The sequence below is a fragment of the Aphis gossypii genome, chromosome 2, assembly GCF_020184175.1.
Source record: "Aphis gossypii isolate Hap1 chromosome 2, ASM2018417v2, whole genome shotgun sequence".
NCBI classification, from domain to species: Eukaryota; Metazoa; Arthropoda; class Insecta; order Hemiptera; family Aphididae; genus Aphis; species Aphis gossypii.
In genome coordinates, this window is record NC_065531.1 from 67,908,916 (window position 1) to 67,930,241 (window position 21,326).

General features: G+C 26.6%; 3 protein-coding genes across 4 annotated transcripts in view; 2 read left to right on the forward strand and 1 right to left on the reverse strand.

The window, feature by feature from the left end:
* The window catches only part of LOC114122213 (atrial natriuretic peptide receptor 1), a 59,037-nt gene extending 52,185 nt beyond the window's left edge, over nt 1-6,852 (forward strand). For both annotated transcript variants that reach the window (XM_027984807.2, XM_050198943.1), the window contains exons 13-23: nt 46-123; nt 737-913; nt 1,029-1,188; nt 1,705-1,863; nt 3,222-3,390; nt 4,410-4,556; nt 4,655-4,778; nt 4,875-4,943; nt 5,316-5,490; nt 5,867-5,965; nt 6,394-6,852. In XM_027984807.2, coding sequence (XP_027840608.2) covers nt 46-123; nt 737-913; nt 1,029-1,188; nt 1,705-1,863; nt 3,222-3,390; nt 4,410-4,556; nt 4,655-4,778; nt 4,875-4,943; nt 5,316-5,490; nt 5,867-5,965; nt 6,394-6,620 — 1,584 coding nt within the window. In that variant the 3' untranslated portion in view covers nt 6,621-6,852. The remainder of the gene's footprint in view (nt 1-45; nt 124-736; nt 914-1,028; nt 1,189-1,704; nt 1,864-3,221; nt 3,391-4,409; nt 4,557-4,654; nt 4,779-4,874; nt 4,944-5,315; nt 5,491-5,866; nt 5,966-6,393) is intronic.
* Nucleotides 6,853-14,236: 7,384 nt separating this feature from the next.
* On the reverse strand, nt 14,237-15,432 carry LOC126549649 (uncharacterized). The gene is made up of 2 exons (XM_050199500.1): nt 15,143-15,432; nt 14,237-15,078 (listed from the first exon to the last, which is right to left on the reverse strand). Exons 1-2 carry the CDS (start codon nt 15,257-15,259, stop codon nt 14,749-14,751), a joined length of 447 nt encoding a protein of 148 aa, XP_050055457.1. The 5' UTR covers nt 15,260-15,432; the 3' UTR covers nt 14,237-14,748.
* Nucleotides 15,433-16,231: 799 nt separating this feature from the next.
* LOC114121982 (huntingtin-interacting protein K) lies at nt 16,232-21,225 on the forward strand. The gene is made up of 3 exons (XM_027984515.2): nt 16,232-16,609; nt 16,676-16,783; nt 20,969-21,225. Exons 1-3 carry the CDS (start codon nt 16,436-16,438, stop codon nt 21,062-21,064), a joined length of 378 nt encoding a protein of 125 aa, XP_027840316.1. The 5' UTR covers nt 16,232-16,435; the 3' UTR covers nt 21,065-21,225.
* The last annotated feature ends 101 nt before the right edge of the window (nt 21,226-21,326 follow it).

Below are 21,326 nucleotides of genomic sequence, written 5' to 3' on the forward strand. Positions count from 1 at the left end.
TTTCAAAATGATTTCTCTAAATATTATATATTCTCGTTGTTGTAGGGGTCTAGGGTAGCGATAAAAAAAGTCGTAAAGAAAAAAGTTGATTTAAACAAAAAACTTTTATGGGAAATCAAACAAGTAAGTAAATTAATTATAATTAACATATATATTATCGTCAAATAATTTTAATTACCCTCAAGAGCATCTCTTAAAACGTGCGTTGAATCGGTCTATTAACTAAAATCTGTATTTAATTTGTAGAAGTGTTTTGCTTTCATTATTTTCATTTAAGTAATTTATTATAAAATACATTTTAGATGTACTTACCAATTAAAACTATACCAATAATAGTATGAATATAAATCAATGACTAAGCATAATTGTCTCGGATTGTAAATAAAGTTTATAATTTAACAATATAACTTATAAGTAATACAAACTATTCGAAAAATTTAAATACAATACTATAGAAATATATAATGTTTGTATAATATTTAATTAAATTATTTATTTAAAATATTTTTTTTCTATAACTTTGATTTAACTCAATAAAACAACTAATCAAATAAATATTTTTTATTTGATCGAATTACAGTTTAATAACCACTTATATTTAAAATAATTTTCTTAAATTGTCTCATTGAAATTATCTGACTGATTTTCAAGATTCCAGTTTAGAATTTCAAAAAAAAAAAAACATTTAAACCGAAAATATTATGGTAAAACTAAATTTGATTAAATTTTTAAATAGGTACGCGACGTAACACATGAAAATACAGTACGTTTCATTGGAGCGTGCATTCATTGTCCTACGGTGCTTATACTTACCGAATATTGTCCAAAAGGAAGTTTAAAAGATGTCTTGGAAAACGATGCACTAAGGTTGGATTGGAATTTTAGAATGTCACTAATACACGACATTGTGAAGGTACATATATATCATTAAGGTCATCGGACATTTTTTTCGATCGTATATTGACTTGATATGATTTTAATAAATTATAGCATCGCACTGATAATTTTGTTGATCTTGTCTGTTACAGGGTATGGCATTTTTACATAGTTGTGAAGTGGGCGTACATGGGAAACTACGATCCAGTAATTGCTTAATCGATGGACGATTCGTACTTAAATTGTCCAATTTTGGACTTCGAACGCTCACTACACCGTCAGAAGTTGTACATGATTCTGTTTACTACCACAGTAAGCTGGAGTGAGAAATTTTAAAAGAAAAAAAAAATCCTAGAATGATTATACTCAGAGTCATATTATAATATGTCATAATATGAATATATTACCTTTAAATCTTAATTTACCTAAAATACAATTATTTGTAGGTGAATTTAAAAAATATAATTTAACTAAATATCTAAAGTATCTTTAGTTAAGTTAAAGAACTTAACGTTTGATTTTATTTAATAATTTATCAGTCAAAATGTTAAATACAATGCTTTACTAAAAAGTTTCGATCGTATAACTTTAATTTTGGCAGTATTTGATAATATTTTTTTTATTTATCTGATAGGCTATCAATACTTTGAATTAAATTCTACATCTACAAATATATAACTTACTATCCTATATAAAATAAAATAAATTGAAATGTAGTATCTATAAATCTGCAGTTATGAAAACACTTGTTATTTTTACAATGCAACAAATTAATATTAAATATTTAACTGTATTAATTAATTAAATTTATTATTTTATTTCTGTAAGAATTATTATGGGTAGCTCCAGAACTTCTTTCCGAACACACTTCTAATTTAATACCAGCTACTCAAAAAGGAGACGTTTACAGTTTTGCTATTGTCTTAGAAGAAATAGTTGTACGTGGTGGACCTTACGAGTTTGTCAAAAACGACTTAACGACACAAGGTAATTTTTGAAAAATTAATAATACTCGCGACATGATTATTTCATTAATTGGAAATCTCTAAAAAGATAATTTGTAATTGAGGAAGTCTTTGTTAGCTTATGTTTTAATGAAAATGATATTTTTATAGAAATGTTATGTTTAATAGTAACAAATCATTTTTGATTGAATAGTTCTGAAAAAATTATCATATTTTCCTTGAACCTCAACATACTAATGACTGGTTTATATTCAATACACATCGTTGTGGGCGATTGTTTAACTATACGTTTTAAACTTTATAGTCTATACTATAAAAGCAAGTCCCGATTTATTATTATATTATTATTAATTATTTTTCATGATTAATAATCGTACTTATTTTAATATTAAATTAGCTACTATACTGTTCTAAGTTGTGATAAATATTGTTTCAGTAAATTTTTACTGCGTTATATCTTACTCTTGCGATCGATTATTTATTTATTTCCGAAATATTGTTGTGCGATAAATTATTTTCTATAGAATGACGGAATACTAAATAAAATATGTACAATGTACATTGTACATATAATATTTTAAGATAACTTAATGCCATATTATAAAAGTGACCTACTACAGTGATTACGATCAGTTTGATTCTATAACAACCAATTGATACTAATAATCCATCCAACACAATAAATGAAAAGAAACTAGGTATCAATAATTGATTTCCTTAAGGATCGCTTAACTTTATTTGTTCTGTTGGCTTATAAATAAAACACATATAGGTACCGGATCGCTTGAATAATCACTAAACATTTAATGAATCAATAGTAAACTGATGGTCCCTTAAACATGATTTAGTAGTCCGTGATTGGTCCATTATAATTGATTGAACACTTAAATTAATTGATTTTTCATTTGACTTAGTAACAATTTATCAATAATTTTTATTTTATAATAAAATTAAATTATGTTACCTTTAATGTGGAATAACTGAAATCATCTGATATGACGTCTGTTTAATACTTCGTAACATACCTAATTATGTTATGTTGAGATTTCGAACAGCTTTGATTTTAACCCATTAAAGTGATTCAATTATCTCTTACACAGAGATTGTTGAAATGATGATTTCAACATCATGATTTCAATACATTTTTATTATTATTATTATTACAAAAAGAGATCACATTAAGATGAATCTATTATATTTATTGCTATTCGATCATTTTAATTTTAAGTCAATTATCTAAACTGTTATCGAAATATATAAAATATATAATATTCTGAATAATTATGCAATGTTATGAGATATAGTTATTATTGTTGTCATTTATAAACAACATTATTATTGCGATATTAATATTATCATTCGTTACAAATATGACGGTAGAAATTTTGGAAAAAGTCGAGTTGCGCGAAGAACCGTATTTCCGTCCCGACATATCTGGACACGATTGCCCGGAACCGTTGTCGGAACTCATGCAGAGATGTTGGAATGACGTGCCCGAAGAGAGACCGGGCTTCGACATCATGCGAAGTATCGTACGACAGATCACGAGGTAACAATAATATAATATAATTTTACACCACGCATACTATACGTAAATGATGAACGGCTACCTATTATTTTTTCACTATTTAATTTGTATTCGAATGGACACCTGTAGGTTGTCTAGTATAGATTATACAATACTATACTCTACTACGTCTGTATTCGTTAAGAATTCGTAATATTGTGGTTTCCTATTCACAGGAAACAAGCATTAATGTTCCTTATACCAACTGCTGTAGGTATTTATTTGCAGAACCACAACTCTGCCAAATTTAACGTCAGAAATTACGCGAACACATAAGTTATCCGAGCGCCACAAATGCCTAGCAATAAACACAAATTAGACAATTATTTACGCTAGACTGGTAAGAGAACGTGAAAAACAATCCATCGAAACAATTTCGAAAAAGAGGAAACCGTGGATTTATCTGTACTTGTTGTAAGACCGGAAATTTTTAATAAATTGAAAAACAGCGAGAATCATCTATATAGGAAACCGTCTCGACATTAAATATTATGACGTATACTGAAAGAGGACGAAGGAGATATATAGGTTAAAATTGAACGCGAAAAAAGAGGAAGGCTATCAAATTTAATATTTATCGTCTTTCGAGTCTTATGTCAATAAATTATTTATAGAATATATCAATGATAAAAATAAGTAAATATATAATATGTATATTGTTATTTTAAGTTATCAAGAAAGCACCGGGCAGTGAGCTACGGAAAATATTTCTAGAGATAACCATGTTGACATTATATCATATTATATATTATAAAACGTTACTGTAAAAAGAAAATATATCTAAACAAAAAAACATAAGACACCACAAGTTATAAATTCTAATAATTGTATTTAAAGTTACATTAAATACCTAAAATTTTATTTATCAACAAACACACGCTTGGTATTATGTTTATTTGTATTATTATTATTATTCATATATTTAGTTTAATATACTTGCGTACGACTCGTACGAGTATTCGTATAATACAACATTTCTCAATAAAATGATATAATTACAGGGGATATTGTGAAAATTTAATGGATGACTTGGTGCTGAGAATGGAACAGTACGCAAATAACTTGGAAGCCTTAGTCGAAGAGAAAACCGACCAGTTGAGTCAAGAAAAACGTCGATCGGAAGAATTGTTATTTCAAGTATTACCCAGGTCATATATATTGATTGTTTGAAAATGATAATAATACACCTATGCAATATCATAAGTGAAAATTTTTATTTTATAACTCTGAATAATTTCGTTTTCAGACCAGTCGCTCAACAACTGATGGCCGGCGAAATGGTCAAACCCGAACAATTTGAAAACGTGACCGTTTACTTTAGTGATATCGTTGGATTCACGGTACTTTGTGCTCAGAGTTCTCCGATGCAGGTAAATAATATAACACTTTTAAAAATAAATTTGTTGCTCCTTCTGCAACAGATGTACAATATTATGAAAACTTTGCCGTGTGTGTTATTCTTTCAGGTGGTAAACCTTTTAAACGATTTGTACAGTACGTTTGACCGGATCATTGGGTTCTACGACGTCTATAAGGTAATAAGCGAAAAAATATTAATATTATAATATACTGAATTTTATATCATAGTCAAAATACGATATAAATATTAACGTTAACCGTGTTTGTAATTGTTCACGTTATTTAACATTAAATTATGTATCTCATTTAAATCATCACTTATGTGTAAATATAATTAAAATTATTTTGTTATTATTCCAAACTATTTTCATACAGTATACTTTTCGGTTTTTCGGGTCACAGCAATAACATAATCACATGATAATAATTCATTTTATTTCATCTATACGTGGGAAAAATATTACCTCCTCGGATAACACCATAACCCGATTTTTATGTCTGCCAACGGGTCGTATGTAATAAATAATCACGAGAAAATTGATTGTTAGGTCGAAACAATCGGGGACGCTTATATGGTTGTTTCTGGGTTACCGGAGAGAAACGGCGACAACCACGCAAAAGAAATTGCACTCATGTCTTTGGCTATTCTCGACGCCGTCCAAATGTTCACGATCCAACATAAGCCCGATGCTCAACTCAAAGTTCGAATCGGAATTCATACAGGTATAAACTCTTGAAATAAACCATAAAAAAAAAATTAAGTCAGGTCGTATTAGTTAATATTAAATGTTTTTATGAATTATTAAGTGCTTAATCAATTTTTTTTTTTTTTTTTTGTATAGAAATAATTTCGCTAAATCAACCTATCATACTTAAATTTATAACTATATAATATATTATAATAATTGTTAACTGTGCATATTGTGCTGGTTTAAAAACAATCATATTTTAAAGACAATATTAATATTATTATCTTTTATTGCCATAATCTATTACAATAATTTTCCTTTTTAAAAATATTTTTAATATTACGTACCTATATTTTTTAAACAGTTTTTATTTAATTTATGATTTCGATTATTTTTGGAATATGTTGTAGGGCCTGTGTGCGCCGGCGTTGTTGGTCAGAAAATGCCACACTACTGTCTTTTTGGGGACACCGTTAACACTGCATCCAGAATGGAGTCAACTGGAGAACGTGAGTGTACAACATAATATTATTTTATTATTGATAGATAAAAAGGTCTGAACGGGATGAAGAGTAAAATCATATTAAATATCTAACGTTATCGTGCAAATCTTTTAAATTCTTACTCTCATTGCTTATTTATAATAGAAAACTATTCTTCTCCACGAAAAGACAAGTCATGAAACGACGTTTTAAAAAAAGTAAAACGTTATTTAAACTTGACAATTTGATTTCAAAATAGAAAAAAAATTTCTGACGAATAGTTCTGAAAATATAAACATAAAAATCTTTGAATGATTTACTGATTATTATGTAATGATCTAATACTTTTTCCTCTCTCCACCAAATTAAGCCACTAATACCTAATCATATAAACATATGTAATAATAATATTATGAATAATAAGATTTTTCAAATCAAAATTATTGTACTTACAGCATTAAGAATTCACGTGAGCTGGGCAACCAAACACATATTGGACACGTTTCAGACATTCAAGTTAGAGCTGAGGGGCGACGTGGAACTAAAGGGTAAAGGAGCGGTGGTCACCTACTGGTTGGTCGGCTGCACCGAACAAGATCCGAGACCACCGACACCGATCAGCACGGACACGTTGGACCCCAACAACCCTTACCCCTTGATATTCCCCGAGTTGAGCAAATAGTTACTATATTAATATTCTATATTATACAATTTTAATAATAATAAAAATAAAAGTGTAAATTATATTACTGTCACGTGCGGTAACACCGATGTTACTGAACTCAATTATTTTCAACGCATTTAAAATATTACTAATTGTCATTAAAACGTATTTTTGTTCAACCCTGAAATTGTAATAATTCATTTTATTAATTATTACACAGTATAGAAAATACAAAAGCTTTAAATTGATATTTATTATTATTTGTAATGTTGTTTGCTTTTTAATTGTATTTTATGAAATTTCAATTTATTTCCGTATTTTGAAAATTCTATATAATAAACACGCATCGGCATGACAAATAGATAATTACATCAGCGATCAGTGTAAACGTTGCACGGTCAACTTTGGATAGCTAAAATTTCGAGGAAAAAGACAAAAAAAAGTTTTTCTTACAATTTATAAAACCAATAAATTAAATGAGTTTAAAGGAATATTGTTTAGACTCGATTTATCAAGATTTGAGTAATGATGACTGTACATACTTTAAAGTTGTATATCTATATGCGATAAACCGACTTACCGACGAGAAATATTTTGTTTGTACAGATTGAGCATGAAATCTACAGATTTTCACGGTTAGAAATTAGTTAATTCGATCTAACCATTATTATATAATTGTAAGTAATTAATTAAAAACTCTAGCAAGTATAGCAAAGTATTTCTACCTATTGCCTATAAGAACAATATAATACAGTCCTTTGATTGGCGATAGATAGAAATAATTAATAACCGTTTGAAATTGGTTTTTGTGTTCAGTGTACAAACGAGTTTTGTGCTTGAATATAATTTTGACAAAAAATACAATCTATCTAATTTAAATAAATCTATTTTTAATCATACTATTGTTATTAAACATTCAGAAATGTCACTCGTAAAACTATCTAGTATGACTTCGGACTATAACATGTTAAGTGAGATGTTCAATATTCGTCTACGGTCAATTGAAATAACACAATAAAAAGTATCAATACCTTGGTTTGTATAAGATTTAAACCTAATTTTTTTACAAATTAATTATAATATGCCTTAATATCTCAAATTATAGGTATATTTAACAGTAATAACGTACAGTAATATTTGCTTTATCGTATATAGCATCGTCTAAGTTTTTTTCTGCTTTGCTATAAATATATTAATGTTCGATGAAATAAAATATTGGTTTGGTTAAGCTAGATAATCGAATCAAGAACCGTAGGTGTTTCTCGTTAAACATTGAGAATTTTTATTTAAAAAAAAAAATGTATACTTCTTTAGACTAGCTAGAGCAACTCAACCGGAACATATCGTTTTCAAACGCGATCAATGTGAAAACTTTATACTCGTATTTTGTATTTAATTTCTTAGAATATCTATACATAGATACAAAGCGATTGTTAAAAGTATAGGTAAGTACTCTGAATTACATACATTGTTTATTTTTTCTTAAAGAGGAACTCATGCTTTTAAAAATAGAAACGCGCTGTATAGTTTGTCTATATATTCGTTTAATTGCTATCGTCCGATTGCGCAAATTTCAATAACATTACTCATTAGTATACTCAGTTCTCACGTGTTTAGGTACACAATAGGTAATAAACTTTAGCTAACATAATGTTATATTCATCCATTACATTATGTTTATATTTACATTTGAACGCACATGCATAAAAAACACAGACAAGTATTAATGAATACAACGACCATCGACCTGCGTATCGTATTTATATTGCATTTTAATATCATATTGATAGTGAGTTCACTGTACAATGTACATGTTATAATAATTACGCAATATACTATATTTTTAAATATTATGTATTATAAATCATTAGCGTTTAACGTCTCAATATATAGCAATATTACTCTGACGAGACTATGTGTAATGGATTTAAATCGTTTATATACGGCACATTCAATACGTCGTTCGACTGCCGGGTAGAGTATAGGTGTGAGTATGTAAAATTCATCGATGATGGCTGTAGTTTAAGCGTTTTTAAACGTGTATTTTAGGTAGGTACCGTAAAAAAAAATAGTAGCCAAGAAATTATATTTATTCTTGTCTCTGATATAGGAAATTTGAAAAGTTTAGATAGGAAACTTCTGTTTAATATTTTAACAAAGTCTTTGTAAACGCAAGAGTTTCCATACAGAAATGAATATATAGGTACTGCAATCGCGTAAACTTTGATAAGCCTTTAAGCCAAATTTGAACTATTTAACCTTTTAGATTTTCTTGCGTTGTGCGTAAAACATTTATACTTTTAGCACCGAGTCACGAACATCGACGAATTGTTTGTTAATTAGTACACATTACCAATTTTGACGTGAGTAAGCTACTGCGTGAAATGGCTGATCCATCCATATAGGTAGTTTGTGTATAATATTTACAACTGACCGACTCGTTAATTTTAAAAATTGGACTCGCAAAATTATTTTTTTTTTACAATACACAATCGGAGCCTCATCGTTGACCCAAATGTCAATCGCGCCCTAATTCTGCTAAACGTAGATCCGTCACTAGTGGCCGAACATTTTCAATGATTGGACTATCGCACAGCACACGCCATGTACATGAAGTCATTGAAAGCAATGCGTGTTTAGCTTCAAATATCCACAGCGAAAGTTCACCCAAAATTTAATGCTATGATTTCTTATACGAACTTCCGAGACTTCTACGCAAGTGATTATTTTAGTGTGAAAACGCGTTGACTTATATGACTAGCTGTTTAATTTTATAAACGTATATTTGTAGTGATTTAAAACTCTTCGTTCGTTACGCAAACATTTTCAACGTGTAAAACCGCCCTAAGTGTCGTCTATTTCGACCATCGTCTTTGAGGGTTATGATGACACGTTATTTGGGCGTTAGATCAAATTTCAATCACATAATGCTGAACAAGTGAATAAAACATTATCATATTACGGTTTAGTATCAATACTTCGACTTATATTAAGTCAAATAAATATCATAACCTATTGATTAAATTAAATGAAAAAAATTCCTTTCAAAAGATTTTTAGTGCTGCAGCGGTGGCATATTATATTACTTCTTTATGACATCAATGTGATTAATATTTTATCGCGGTCTAATGTATAATACATACATGCGCATGTTCTATATAAACATTCATCGCAATATTTGAAAACTAAAATTTGCTCTGAACTTTGTAAAATGTATTCTTTTTTCTTTATCCAAATATCCAGAGATCGAATAACCAATATATTTTCTATAATTCAATCACATATTATAGACACTTATACACACGCGTGTACTTGATTATTTTGAATTTTTTTTAGGACAATTTTTTTTCTCTGTTAGTCTTCTATATGACGATAAGTGATAACGATCAGATATTATGTATACGGAGTTCCCAGACTGGCATTATACGACAATGGAACGGCGTGAATAGGTATATATATATTTAGAACTTTTAAAAGATGGGTAATTTGAAACCAAACCTTTTATACTTCACTGTTAATTTCCTTTAACCCTAACAACGCACAACCGCCCATTCCCGGATCGTATACGTTTTCCCATATTATAACAGCGGTTTCCAAGGATGAAAATCTACTGATGAGGGACATTAGAACTTCGATAGAAGTAAATTAAGGTAATGATGTGTCATGGTGGACGACCATTTCTGATTACAGAATATATTTATAATTCTGTCTAGTATACCGAAGTCGGTAATTCTGCATACCGAGTACCTATATCTACTCGTATAACTCCCAAACAACTATTATAATATTTATTGAGCTCGATTCACTGGCAGTTGCAATCAGAATAATTTTATAAATTATTAGTTATAACTAATATTATAAAATGCAATATTAAATTTATTTTATACCCACCGTTAATATTTTTATATTACAGATGCTGAGTTGCGTTTATTACAAGGTGGTCCATTTATGTGTTTAAAGTTTAAACTTGCTAATTCAAAAATACATAACTTAAAGAAAAATATAATTTAATATGATTATAAAAAACATTTCTTTAAGAAATGTCATCGTTATTATTTTTTAAACTTAAACTTTTTTTTAAAAATTAGCTGTAATAAAACAATATTTTAAATATATAATTTTTTTCCTAACGTTATTTTACGATGATATCAAATTATATTTTAAAAGTTTTCAAAATAATTAATTTAAACACTTAAATAGATTACTTTATGTTATAATAGTACCAAATTGTTTGATATATAATAATATTAATATGAATTATATTATAATTTAATATTTGGAAAAAAATACTTTTAATTGATTAATATGTCAGTAATAATTTAAATAATATAATATAGTAATACTCTATGCTGTACTTAGAATATTATTATAAAATCATATTTAACGTGTAGGTATTAAAAAATATTCTTTATATCTATTAATCTATACAAAGGTTGTAAATGTCTATCGATAAAAACAAAATTGATATGATACGTTTATATATATGTATTTACCTAATTATAAAATAAGCTACCTACCTATTAATTTCAATAATATTACAATAATTATTTTTAATGATAAAGAATATAAATTTATAATGTAGTAGATAAGTACCATATAAAACTATCAAAAATATTAAACCGATATATTATATCTACAGCCCTACAGGTTAGGTTAATAAAATTAAACATTTAAATTTTCTAATTATAGTTTATATAATACACATATTTTTGTATAAATTATATTAGTAATTATATAAATACCTACTACAGTATACCTACACTTAAATATGAAGTTTTTTTTATAGATTGAAAAGACAATCTTTAGCATTCGAATGAAACTTAAGAAGTATAATTAAACTAAGAACAAACCCAGGAATTATTATACCACCATAAAAATATTCAAGATTGTCAATCATCATAATTATTTTGTTATTTTAATGAGAAAAATATACAATTTAATAAGATTTAAAATTAGTAAATATAGCTGGTCTTATGTGTGTTGTGTAAGTATAGGTATAATAGTGTATTTAATGATAACAAAAATAAAAATAAGTGATGAGTGAAGTAGGAAAGAAAGAACAACTGTTACTTAGATACTAAAAATTTAGATATTGAATGATGTGTTAATGTTAGAATAACTAAAAATGTACTCAAGATAAATTACTAAAGAATCCATGATAACCATCTTCAAATTATATTTTTTCGTTTGTATCAAAAAGAAAATTAAAATGCCGAATACCTTAGTTAACAAGTTTCACTTGGTTATAGTCAATTATATAGAATATGAAATAAAGTGGAAGGAACATTATGTAAAGTCAGTGAACGTTTTATTAGCTAATGAATCCATTTAAAAAAGGTTCTAATCAAAACATTAGCATGTAATAAATAAACGTTTTATCAAACTAAAAAATGTTAAAGAATGTTTTTAAATACATTAAAAAAATATATTTGCTTTAATTTATAATATTAGGTATTTTAATGACTTCCCTAATAATCTAATAAAAAAATTAAATAAGTATACATTTATCTGAATGTTGTGAGTAAGTCGATAACTATATAGGTATTCAAGTAATTGATTGTACCTTTTCGTGAAAATAATATCGAAGAATTTCACGTTTTATTTTTAGAAGTAGAAAACATACAATAAACATTTGTCGAAACAATTAAGGCACCACTGTTAATTTTTTTATTTCCCTATTTTAAGGACATTTTTGTCATTTTTATATCACATTTTGAGTAATTCGAAGCTTTGATAAATTTATATAAAATTTTCTAGTAAAATAGAGTAAAATGTTTAAAAATATAAATATATATTTTTATTAATTAAAACTAATATTTGTTATTTTTAGGTCATTTCTTATTGTGTTCTAGGTCAATAAGTTCCGAGCCCTATTAAATAATCACCTATCAGATATAAGTGTTAAATTCACGCTTTAACCTTTCTCCTAATGTTCGGGTAGACTCTTGAGATCATGTATTTGAGAATTCGATCAAGTAAACTGTATAATGAAATTTGTTTATAAACTACAATTTTAATATGAAATACCTACATAATTATAATGTACAGGTTACCTAGCTCGCAGCTGTGTAATGTGTATACGCGTACCTACATTATGGCGCAGAATTATAGACTTTATACTAAGAATAAGGTGGTCTATGCGTAGAATAGTAAGGTTAAATAAATTAGATCTCTAAATATGAGAATCAAAATAAATACAATTATGTTATAGCTTGTTGAAAAAAGAGGTCTAGTTGTCGCTCGCAGGATCCGATGCGGAGAAGTGCTGTCTATTTCGTATATAGCTTGTGTTCATGAACTAGTGAAAAAGAAGACACGGTCATGCTGACCAGAGTGCAGACTTTATCTAAGGCTTCTGCGTGTTTCCAATAAACCATATTTCTTCTTGACAGCTGCCGAGACCCAAATTCGGTCATCCCTTGTCACCGGTGCCACATAAAAAAGTCACAAGTCTTGCGCTTCATTGTCACAAATACGTGTCACCTGTGTCAATTTTTCGTGCATTTTCGTCAATGATCGAAATTTATGCTGGGAATAACTATTATCTGCGTTCGACTACCTAGCCATTATTTATTAATTATTTTTTAAGCTGTAACCTATACAACGATAAGTGAGCATATTATTATTATTATTATTTAAATACATATCTAGATATAATATAAATAAAATACTTATTTTAGATCTATATAAATATGATTCTCATCCATCAGCCCAATATTATTTACAATAAATTGTCATTTGAAATATTATGTGAATTGTACTTAAAAAATAAAAGTTGAAGTATAAAATGTTAAAAACATTAGGTATGCATATTATTATTTTGTTAAGAATAAAGTATACTTTTACTCTATTGGTATGGGAAAAATAATATTTTTGTGGTAACATTTTTAAAAATATAATATTGACATACAGGTACCAATAATGTTTAAAAGGGAGTATACATTACTTGGACAAGTTGTTATTCATATTCCTCAATTCTTGTACCCCATATTAACTAAAATTTACAATTTAATTTTCAGTGTCCTATCTGGTCATTGAAACTAGATACTAGTTTCTATGGTTAAAAGTTGATTACAAACATCATGTAGAATGGAAATAGTCCACCTTTAAGAGGGACTAGAAGTCTTCTCCGGGGCGGCCTGAGTACAAGAAGGGTATCCTAGTTGGCGCCATAACACCCATAAAATCAAAACATTCAAAACTAATGGTTCACATAATTAGTTCTTAAATCATTGTATTTAATCTAATGAAATATATTGTGTTTCTTAAAAGTCGAAAAATATCCTAAGTAAAATGAAATAGTTTTCATAAATAATTAATTTAATTTTCATAAAAAATTATGAAAAATAATTAAATGTTATTACATAACATCATAAATAATAATAAAATTTCAATATACTTATCATTTAGCAAAAATATACGTACAATGAACATAGGTATTTTAATATATAACCATTTTTTATACTTACAGTTAATTTTCTGTAGATTATAGGAGTATCATGATTAGTGAATATCAACTAAAAATCTTCATGTCAACAGTCTTTTGTAAGTAGTAGTTGGCTAATTTTTAAAATGAAATAATGCAGAAATCATACAATTTGGACTAGGTACCAATCCAATTAAAATAACACAAATTTATATTGTTTTATTGTATTTATTAATGTAATAGCATACTATGCCATATAGTTCCAGCACTAGACACGATAAGAAGAAGTTTGTATTTGATTACAGCAATTAAAAATTAGTTTAGTAATATAAAATAAGTATCAATTAAAAAAATTAAACATTAAGACAAGTAGTAAATAGTAATCTAATAAAATGAGTAATAATTCATTCTATTATTCTGTTATCATCATTACAAAATTGGGAAAATCACTATAACAAGCATAAACGAAATACATCTAAATTTGTTGGAGCACTTCTCTACTTTGTCAAACTTTATTTTAACTGTTAACTGTTAAAGATATTTAGTTATTAAATGTGTGCCTGCTAAGTATACTATATAAAAAATTATTAATCATTTTTTAGTTAATAGGTTCATACAAATTTAATTTTCGATGACTTGTGAAATAATAATTAATTCTACTAGGTCTGTATCAGTGTTACCAGTGTTGGATACTAACGTAATGCAAATTACAAATTCCATTTAGCCACCACGTCGTAATTCCATTATATGTCCATGGAGTGAATCAACCGCCTTAGTGATTTGATCTCGTTGATCAACATCAAATTCATTGAGCTTTCTCATATATCCATGTACAATTTCATAAGTATAGTTCAACATATCTATTGATAAATGGCGGCGTAAATCCTGCTGATTGCAATGCTTTTCTACAACTGAAATGAATTGTACGATTTCCTTCTTCGTTGATTCATCCCATGAAAACTTTTGAAAGTAAGTTTCTAATGAAGCAATTGCAAATGTCAGTGGACGTGATTCGTTTACCATGGTGTCTAGATTAACAAAATCCGGGACCTAAAACAATTTTAGAATAACAAAATAATACATTTCTAACCAATAAATCATAAATGAAACGCACCATTCCCTTGCCCAACATTTCCATTACAATCTCTTCAATGGTTGGGTCCAATAAATCATCGGTGTCTTCCACATACTCTTTGAATCTTTCCGAAAACCACTGATCGTCGTTATCCATTGTAATTTTCGTTGAAAATAAATCAAAAGTGATGTTTAAATAAAAAAATACCAAATTTAAAATATATTAGTACAACAATTAAAAATACTATTTTATAATTTTAATACTTGACTGCATGAAGACAAAGACTACGAGACCAAACTACGCAGTACGCTTCTGATAACGTAGCGTCATGGGCGTGAATGCGTGATGAGTAAGCACAATTGCCGTTTAACCTAGTGGCGCTGCGTATGCTAATGTTGTTACTTTAACACGTTGTTATACCGATTTTTCACGTTTTTTGCGTTTTTTGTAAAATATATGCATTATTTCGAACCGTGGCCCATTATACATTTTATAGCTCGTAAAATTACGCATTCATACATGTGCATATGTGTATATTTTATTTTTTTGCCCAATTATAATTGGTATCCATATAAATAAAATGAATGCAATCATGGCCATTGCTATATTTAGCAAAATATCTAAGTTGACCCTCTGATCATGAAATCAAAATATTACTGAATTTAATACCTATTATAGATGTTATGTACTAATATTTAATTATCTTATTTTAGAAATATTAAAATATTTTTATTTTTTTTTTAATGAAATCTTGTTACATGAAATGAAATACCCACACATGCATATGTATGAATGCGTAATTTTACAACCTATAATATTTATAATGGATCATGGTTCGAAATAATGCATACATTTTACAAAAAACGCAAAAAACGTGAATAATCGGTATAACAACGTGTTAAAGTAACAACATTAGCATACGCAGCACCATCTATGGCCGTTCGATCGTACGACTCATTTCGGTACGTTTTTTCATACGGTCGGTCGTACTTTTATGTTGTGGCAGCCTGCTGCAGCAATTACAGAACAATGATTATCTAGATATAACATAGTTTGTGAATATTGTTACTAACTTCATATATTAAAGGTGCCGAGTCAATGCCGACCACGGTCTTAGAAGATATCCTATAACCGTGATGCCGACAGAGACGATAGTCAACGGTTGTGATAATGCTTATCAATTATTATCACATTATCATGCTTTCCTCCCGACTTCTCGTGCTGAACAAAAAAATCTCAAATATTTAAATTTTAAAACACATTTTTTCGATTTAATCAACCCAAACTTTCTGATTTCCGTTTGAAATCCATTCACTCTTAAACGGTAGTATAATGTCAGCAGAACCCGTGGTTAACGGTGTCGGCGGTACCGATGAACAAACCGAAAATGTGGATGATGTGAATTCTAAGAAAACTGTGAAATATGACAGTGGAGCTGCTGATCTAGAAAAAGTGACTGACTATGCGGAAGAAAAGGAAGTTATATCAACCGATGACATATCCGGAGTAATTATTACATTATTAATGCAACTCATCTGATAGATAAATATATATTATATTACTGTTGAATAGGCAATGACCATCATTGGTGACAGAAGGTTAAAAGAAGCAGCTGACAAAATAGCAAAAGAAAAAGAACTGCAAAAAGTCTCCATAAAAAAGTCTGATGTTGAATTGATTGTAAGTTTACATGTTCAAATAGCATTGTTGATAAATGGGAGTACCAATAATTTTTTGCATAGTTGAACACAATATTAGTCATAGAAAAATAATTTCAATGTATTTTGTTTTTATGCTGTAAGGTAGTATTTTTTTTTTTGGATTCATATATATTGTTTGCATACCGCGATTCGTATTTTCTTAAATTAGGTAGATATTTATCAACTTTCAGTAAAAGTATTTTTTTCATTTAAAGTTTCTCTTTACCAAAAGAAATTCCCTTATTTCAAATTTATATTATCATAACTATTCAAAGTTAAAAGTTATTAAACATAATTATTTACTTTTATTTTATTAAAACTACACAATATTACATATTTCACAATTTACTTACAAATATTCTAACCCATTCAACATTCATTAAATTATACAATTTATTAGAAAAAAAATCACTATTATTTTTAACAGTTGAAATAAACAAGTAAATGTTAGTACTGAATACTTATATAGGGTGATTGTTTAATAATTGAACAGTGAACACTCATTATTTCAAAATATATTAACAGTTTTTTTTCTTACATAATTAAATACAGTTAAAATAAAAAACCTTTTTTTTTTTAAAGAACCATATTTTTTAATATCTTTGTTATATTTTCTTACTTTTTACTTTTTTGAATGGCAACATGGCTTACATTTTTAATTTCATCTTCTGAAGTAAAATATACTTGGAGTAATTTAATACATACAAATTAAAATTCGGACGAGTAGATTTGCAATATATTGGTCTTTTACTCTACTCACTTGAACTTTAAATACTTATAACTCAAAAACTACTCATTTGAAATTCAATTTTTATGTATTGGAATAATCCAAAAGAAATTCTACTATAAAATATGAAATTGAACATGTATGTCATTTAAAAAGTAAAAAAGTAAAGAAATATAATAAAATATATTCAAGTAAATAAAAACGTTATTAGATTTTAAAATATTGAGTGTTGTTTGATTAAATATTCATCTTGTATATTATTCATCTTATCATCATACATGGTATTTTTTTTTTAAATTATTAAATAATATACCTAGTAATAATTTTCAATTGCTACTAGTCATAATTATTACCTTTAAAATCAATTTATCAATTTTTTTAGCATTTATTAAATAGTATTTGTTTTTATTTTATAACAATTATTATTTGTTTTAAATGGTAATCCAATGATCTATTATTATGTTAATTAAATATGCTATAGTTGTGTATTGTAAATTATGTTCTTATAAATTATGACAAATTAATTATATACTTTGCTTAAAAATATTGATATTGATTAGTAAATCTAAAATAACCATTAATAAAATATAAGACTAGAATACTTATTAAGATTTTATATTTACATCAATAATTATTGAGTTAAAATAATAAGAAATAATATTTACATTTGGTATAATTAGAATATTATGAATATTATATAGGTACTTCAATATTTAAACTGTATACAGCATAAACAAATTTTATTTTATTTTGGTATTGTACCTAATAATGAATTGTAGTAAATTTAGTAAAATATTGTTATTGTTATTTTATTTTGGTCACTAAAACTTCATTAAAAATACGCTTATTAACAAGTTTTATAAACAGATGATTATTAAAACTCTCAAGGGATGTATTTGTACCATTAAAAACGTCTATTATTTATAATCTATTTGAACGATATTGCATAATTAAAATGTATGTATAAAAAAAGAGACTGTAGGGGTATGATAATTGTCATACCTTTAAATTTAACAGTAAATCATATTTATAACAGAGTAAAATGGATTTTACAGAACACAAAACGTATGAGTAAGATGAAGTCAATATAATAAGGTTGATCTCCTCTTAATATTAATGAAAGGCATTTAAATTATTGATAAAAAGAAATTACCAATTTTTATTTATTAGAAAAAAATTTAAAATACTACTATCTTAATATAGTACCTACTTTATATTAAAATAAATTTTTATTTAAATTTGTATTGCTTCTGTAAGTATCTTAAAATGATAATAATAATGAAATACAGTACATATCATAATATGATTATAAATTTAAACTTTATATTATACAAATGTAAGTACCGTCTCTCAGTTTGTAATGTAAAATATTTTAATATTTCTTCAAATAATTAACAATTGTTACCTAATAATATATCTACCAAAACAATATTTATTTATTTAAAACATATTTTTTTAAACATACTATTTTGTACCGAATTCAAATATTTCATATTTTATTATATTCAAATATTAATTTAAATAACTAACATTAAATATAGATTAAAAATAACCTGTAAGTACTTTATTACTTATTATAATATTAATAAGAGTATAAAGTAGTAGCTGAATACCCAAAGCATGACATGATTCGTGATCAAAATCTTTAAGTATTATTTATTTTGATCGCGTCATAATGTCCATTTTACAAATTAGTATTTTGTATTAATATGTTCAGTATTCTTAGAAAGTACCCATTAAGTTATTAGTTAATTATATTATTTATATAAACAAAAAAGTAGATTATCTATTTTTATCTTAAGTAATATTATTTATTATTTGTGCAAGTATGTAATCAAATAATTAAAACCCCAAAAATGAATATTAACTAATGTATTTGAATCTAATATTAATTTTTCTTTGACTCATAAAAATAACTTGATAGATAATTTAACCTCTTGTGATAAGGAAGTATTTAACAATCATAATTTATTTTTCATTAATAATAATTCATCAAACAGACTAGGCCTTTTTAGAAAATGTCGTACGATTAAGATATGATTATTAAATACCACTGAATTATAAATGAAAGGCTTATACGATTTTATATTTATGCATTATTTATAAATCATGTATCAGATAATAAAACCATGAATATAGATTGTTGTCTAAAGTCAATCATTAATACTCTGATAGCCAAAATACATAAATGACAAAAAGAAAAAATTAAAAATATTTTAATAACTGTTTATAATATAATATTAAAAAAAAAAAAAAAAATTATTATTTTTTTTTTTTATAATTTTATTTTATTTTGTTTTATTTTATAATTTTTGAAATAATTTATGTTTATTTTACTAAGAATCACGTTGGTTATAATTTATTGTTAGTTATTGCTTATTAGTGTTATTACCTATGTTAATATATTATAAACTTATTTCATCAGTTATATAAGTTATTGTTTTGTTACTTATTACACAATAATAACCTTTTGTTTCTTGATACTTGTATTGATGTTAAATAGGTAAATACATTTTTAATTTAAAAACGATTAAAAAAAATAGCGTGTGAATATAATAATATATTATACTACCTACTCTTCTTGATAGACCTTGGCTTTATGTTCAAAATGTTCAGTCATTATTTTATTGCGATTAAATTATATGTAGGTATGTACCCTATACCTAAATATTTATCTGTACAAATATTTACCAATTGATGACTTTTCATATCGATTATTGTAAAATATTAAAATCAAACATCAATTTAAACAGTTTGCAAAATAATGTATACATTAATAAGATTTATTCTAATTTTCTCATCTAAAAATCTGTGTAGAAATATCTTTCTTTAATGTTTCGACGTTGCAATGAACTATCATATGGGTATAGAGAGTTCACTTGAAATTTTGAGATTTCATACTTTTGGCTTAAAAATAATTCAGCTCTACACCAAACTTCACTTTTTAATCAGTTTAATTATTATTGTTTAAAGCCATTGTGGTCGTATAAACGGTTTAAAAAACTAAGTATAGTCTATAGTTACCTAATTATAATTTATGGGCATATTAAAGAAGCATAATTCATTATTATCGTAAATCGTTATTGAAAAAAAAAATTATATTAACATTTTATTATCATAGTATTAATGTATTATAGTTCATACATTAAGTCGTTGTTTAATACTTTTATGATCTTACGGTGCACGGCGCATGCGTTTCGTACCAAATCGTATTATTTACTTTGTTACTATATCCGTTAGTCATAGCTATTAGCCACATTGACGTCGGCATCTCGGTGTCATCAGATAAGATTACTGATGGGTTAATTATTAATTATACTGAATTGCACACAATAACAAAAACAACCATAACACTAATATTATAATTCTGTAAAATTCGTTTATTGTACTGTAATAATTATAACCGTCCTCATAAGTGATAACATTATTTGTTTACAGATACGAGAAATGGAAATATCGAAAACGCTGGCCGAGAGAACGTTAAGGGAATGTCACGGAGACGTCGTAAAGGCCCTAATCGCTTTGACCAATTGAAAATATCAACAAACTTTTGGAATTTTCCGAGTGAAAAGGAAAAAAAATTCTACATAATATTATAATATATTATATACGAAACACGCTGTAAATAATATTGACTAATGTTCAAACAACACGAGTAAATAAAAAAATAAATAATTTAAAAAAAAAAAAAAAAATCTGTAACTGTATTTAATGACAATTAAGTCCCGAAAATCACGGTATATCACGTTATAATATTTATTATTGTGATGTATACAATATGCAGTTTCAGTGTAAC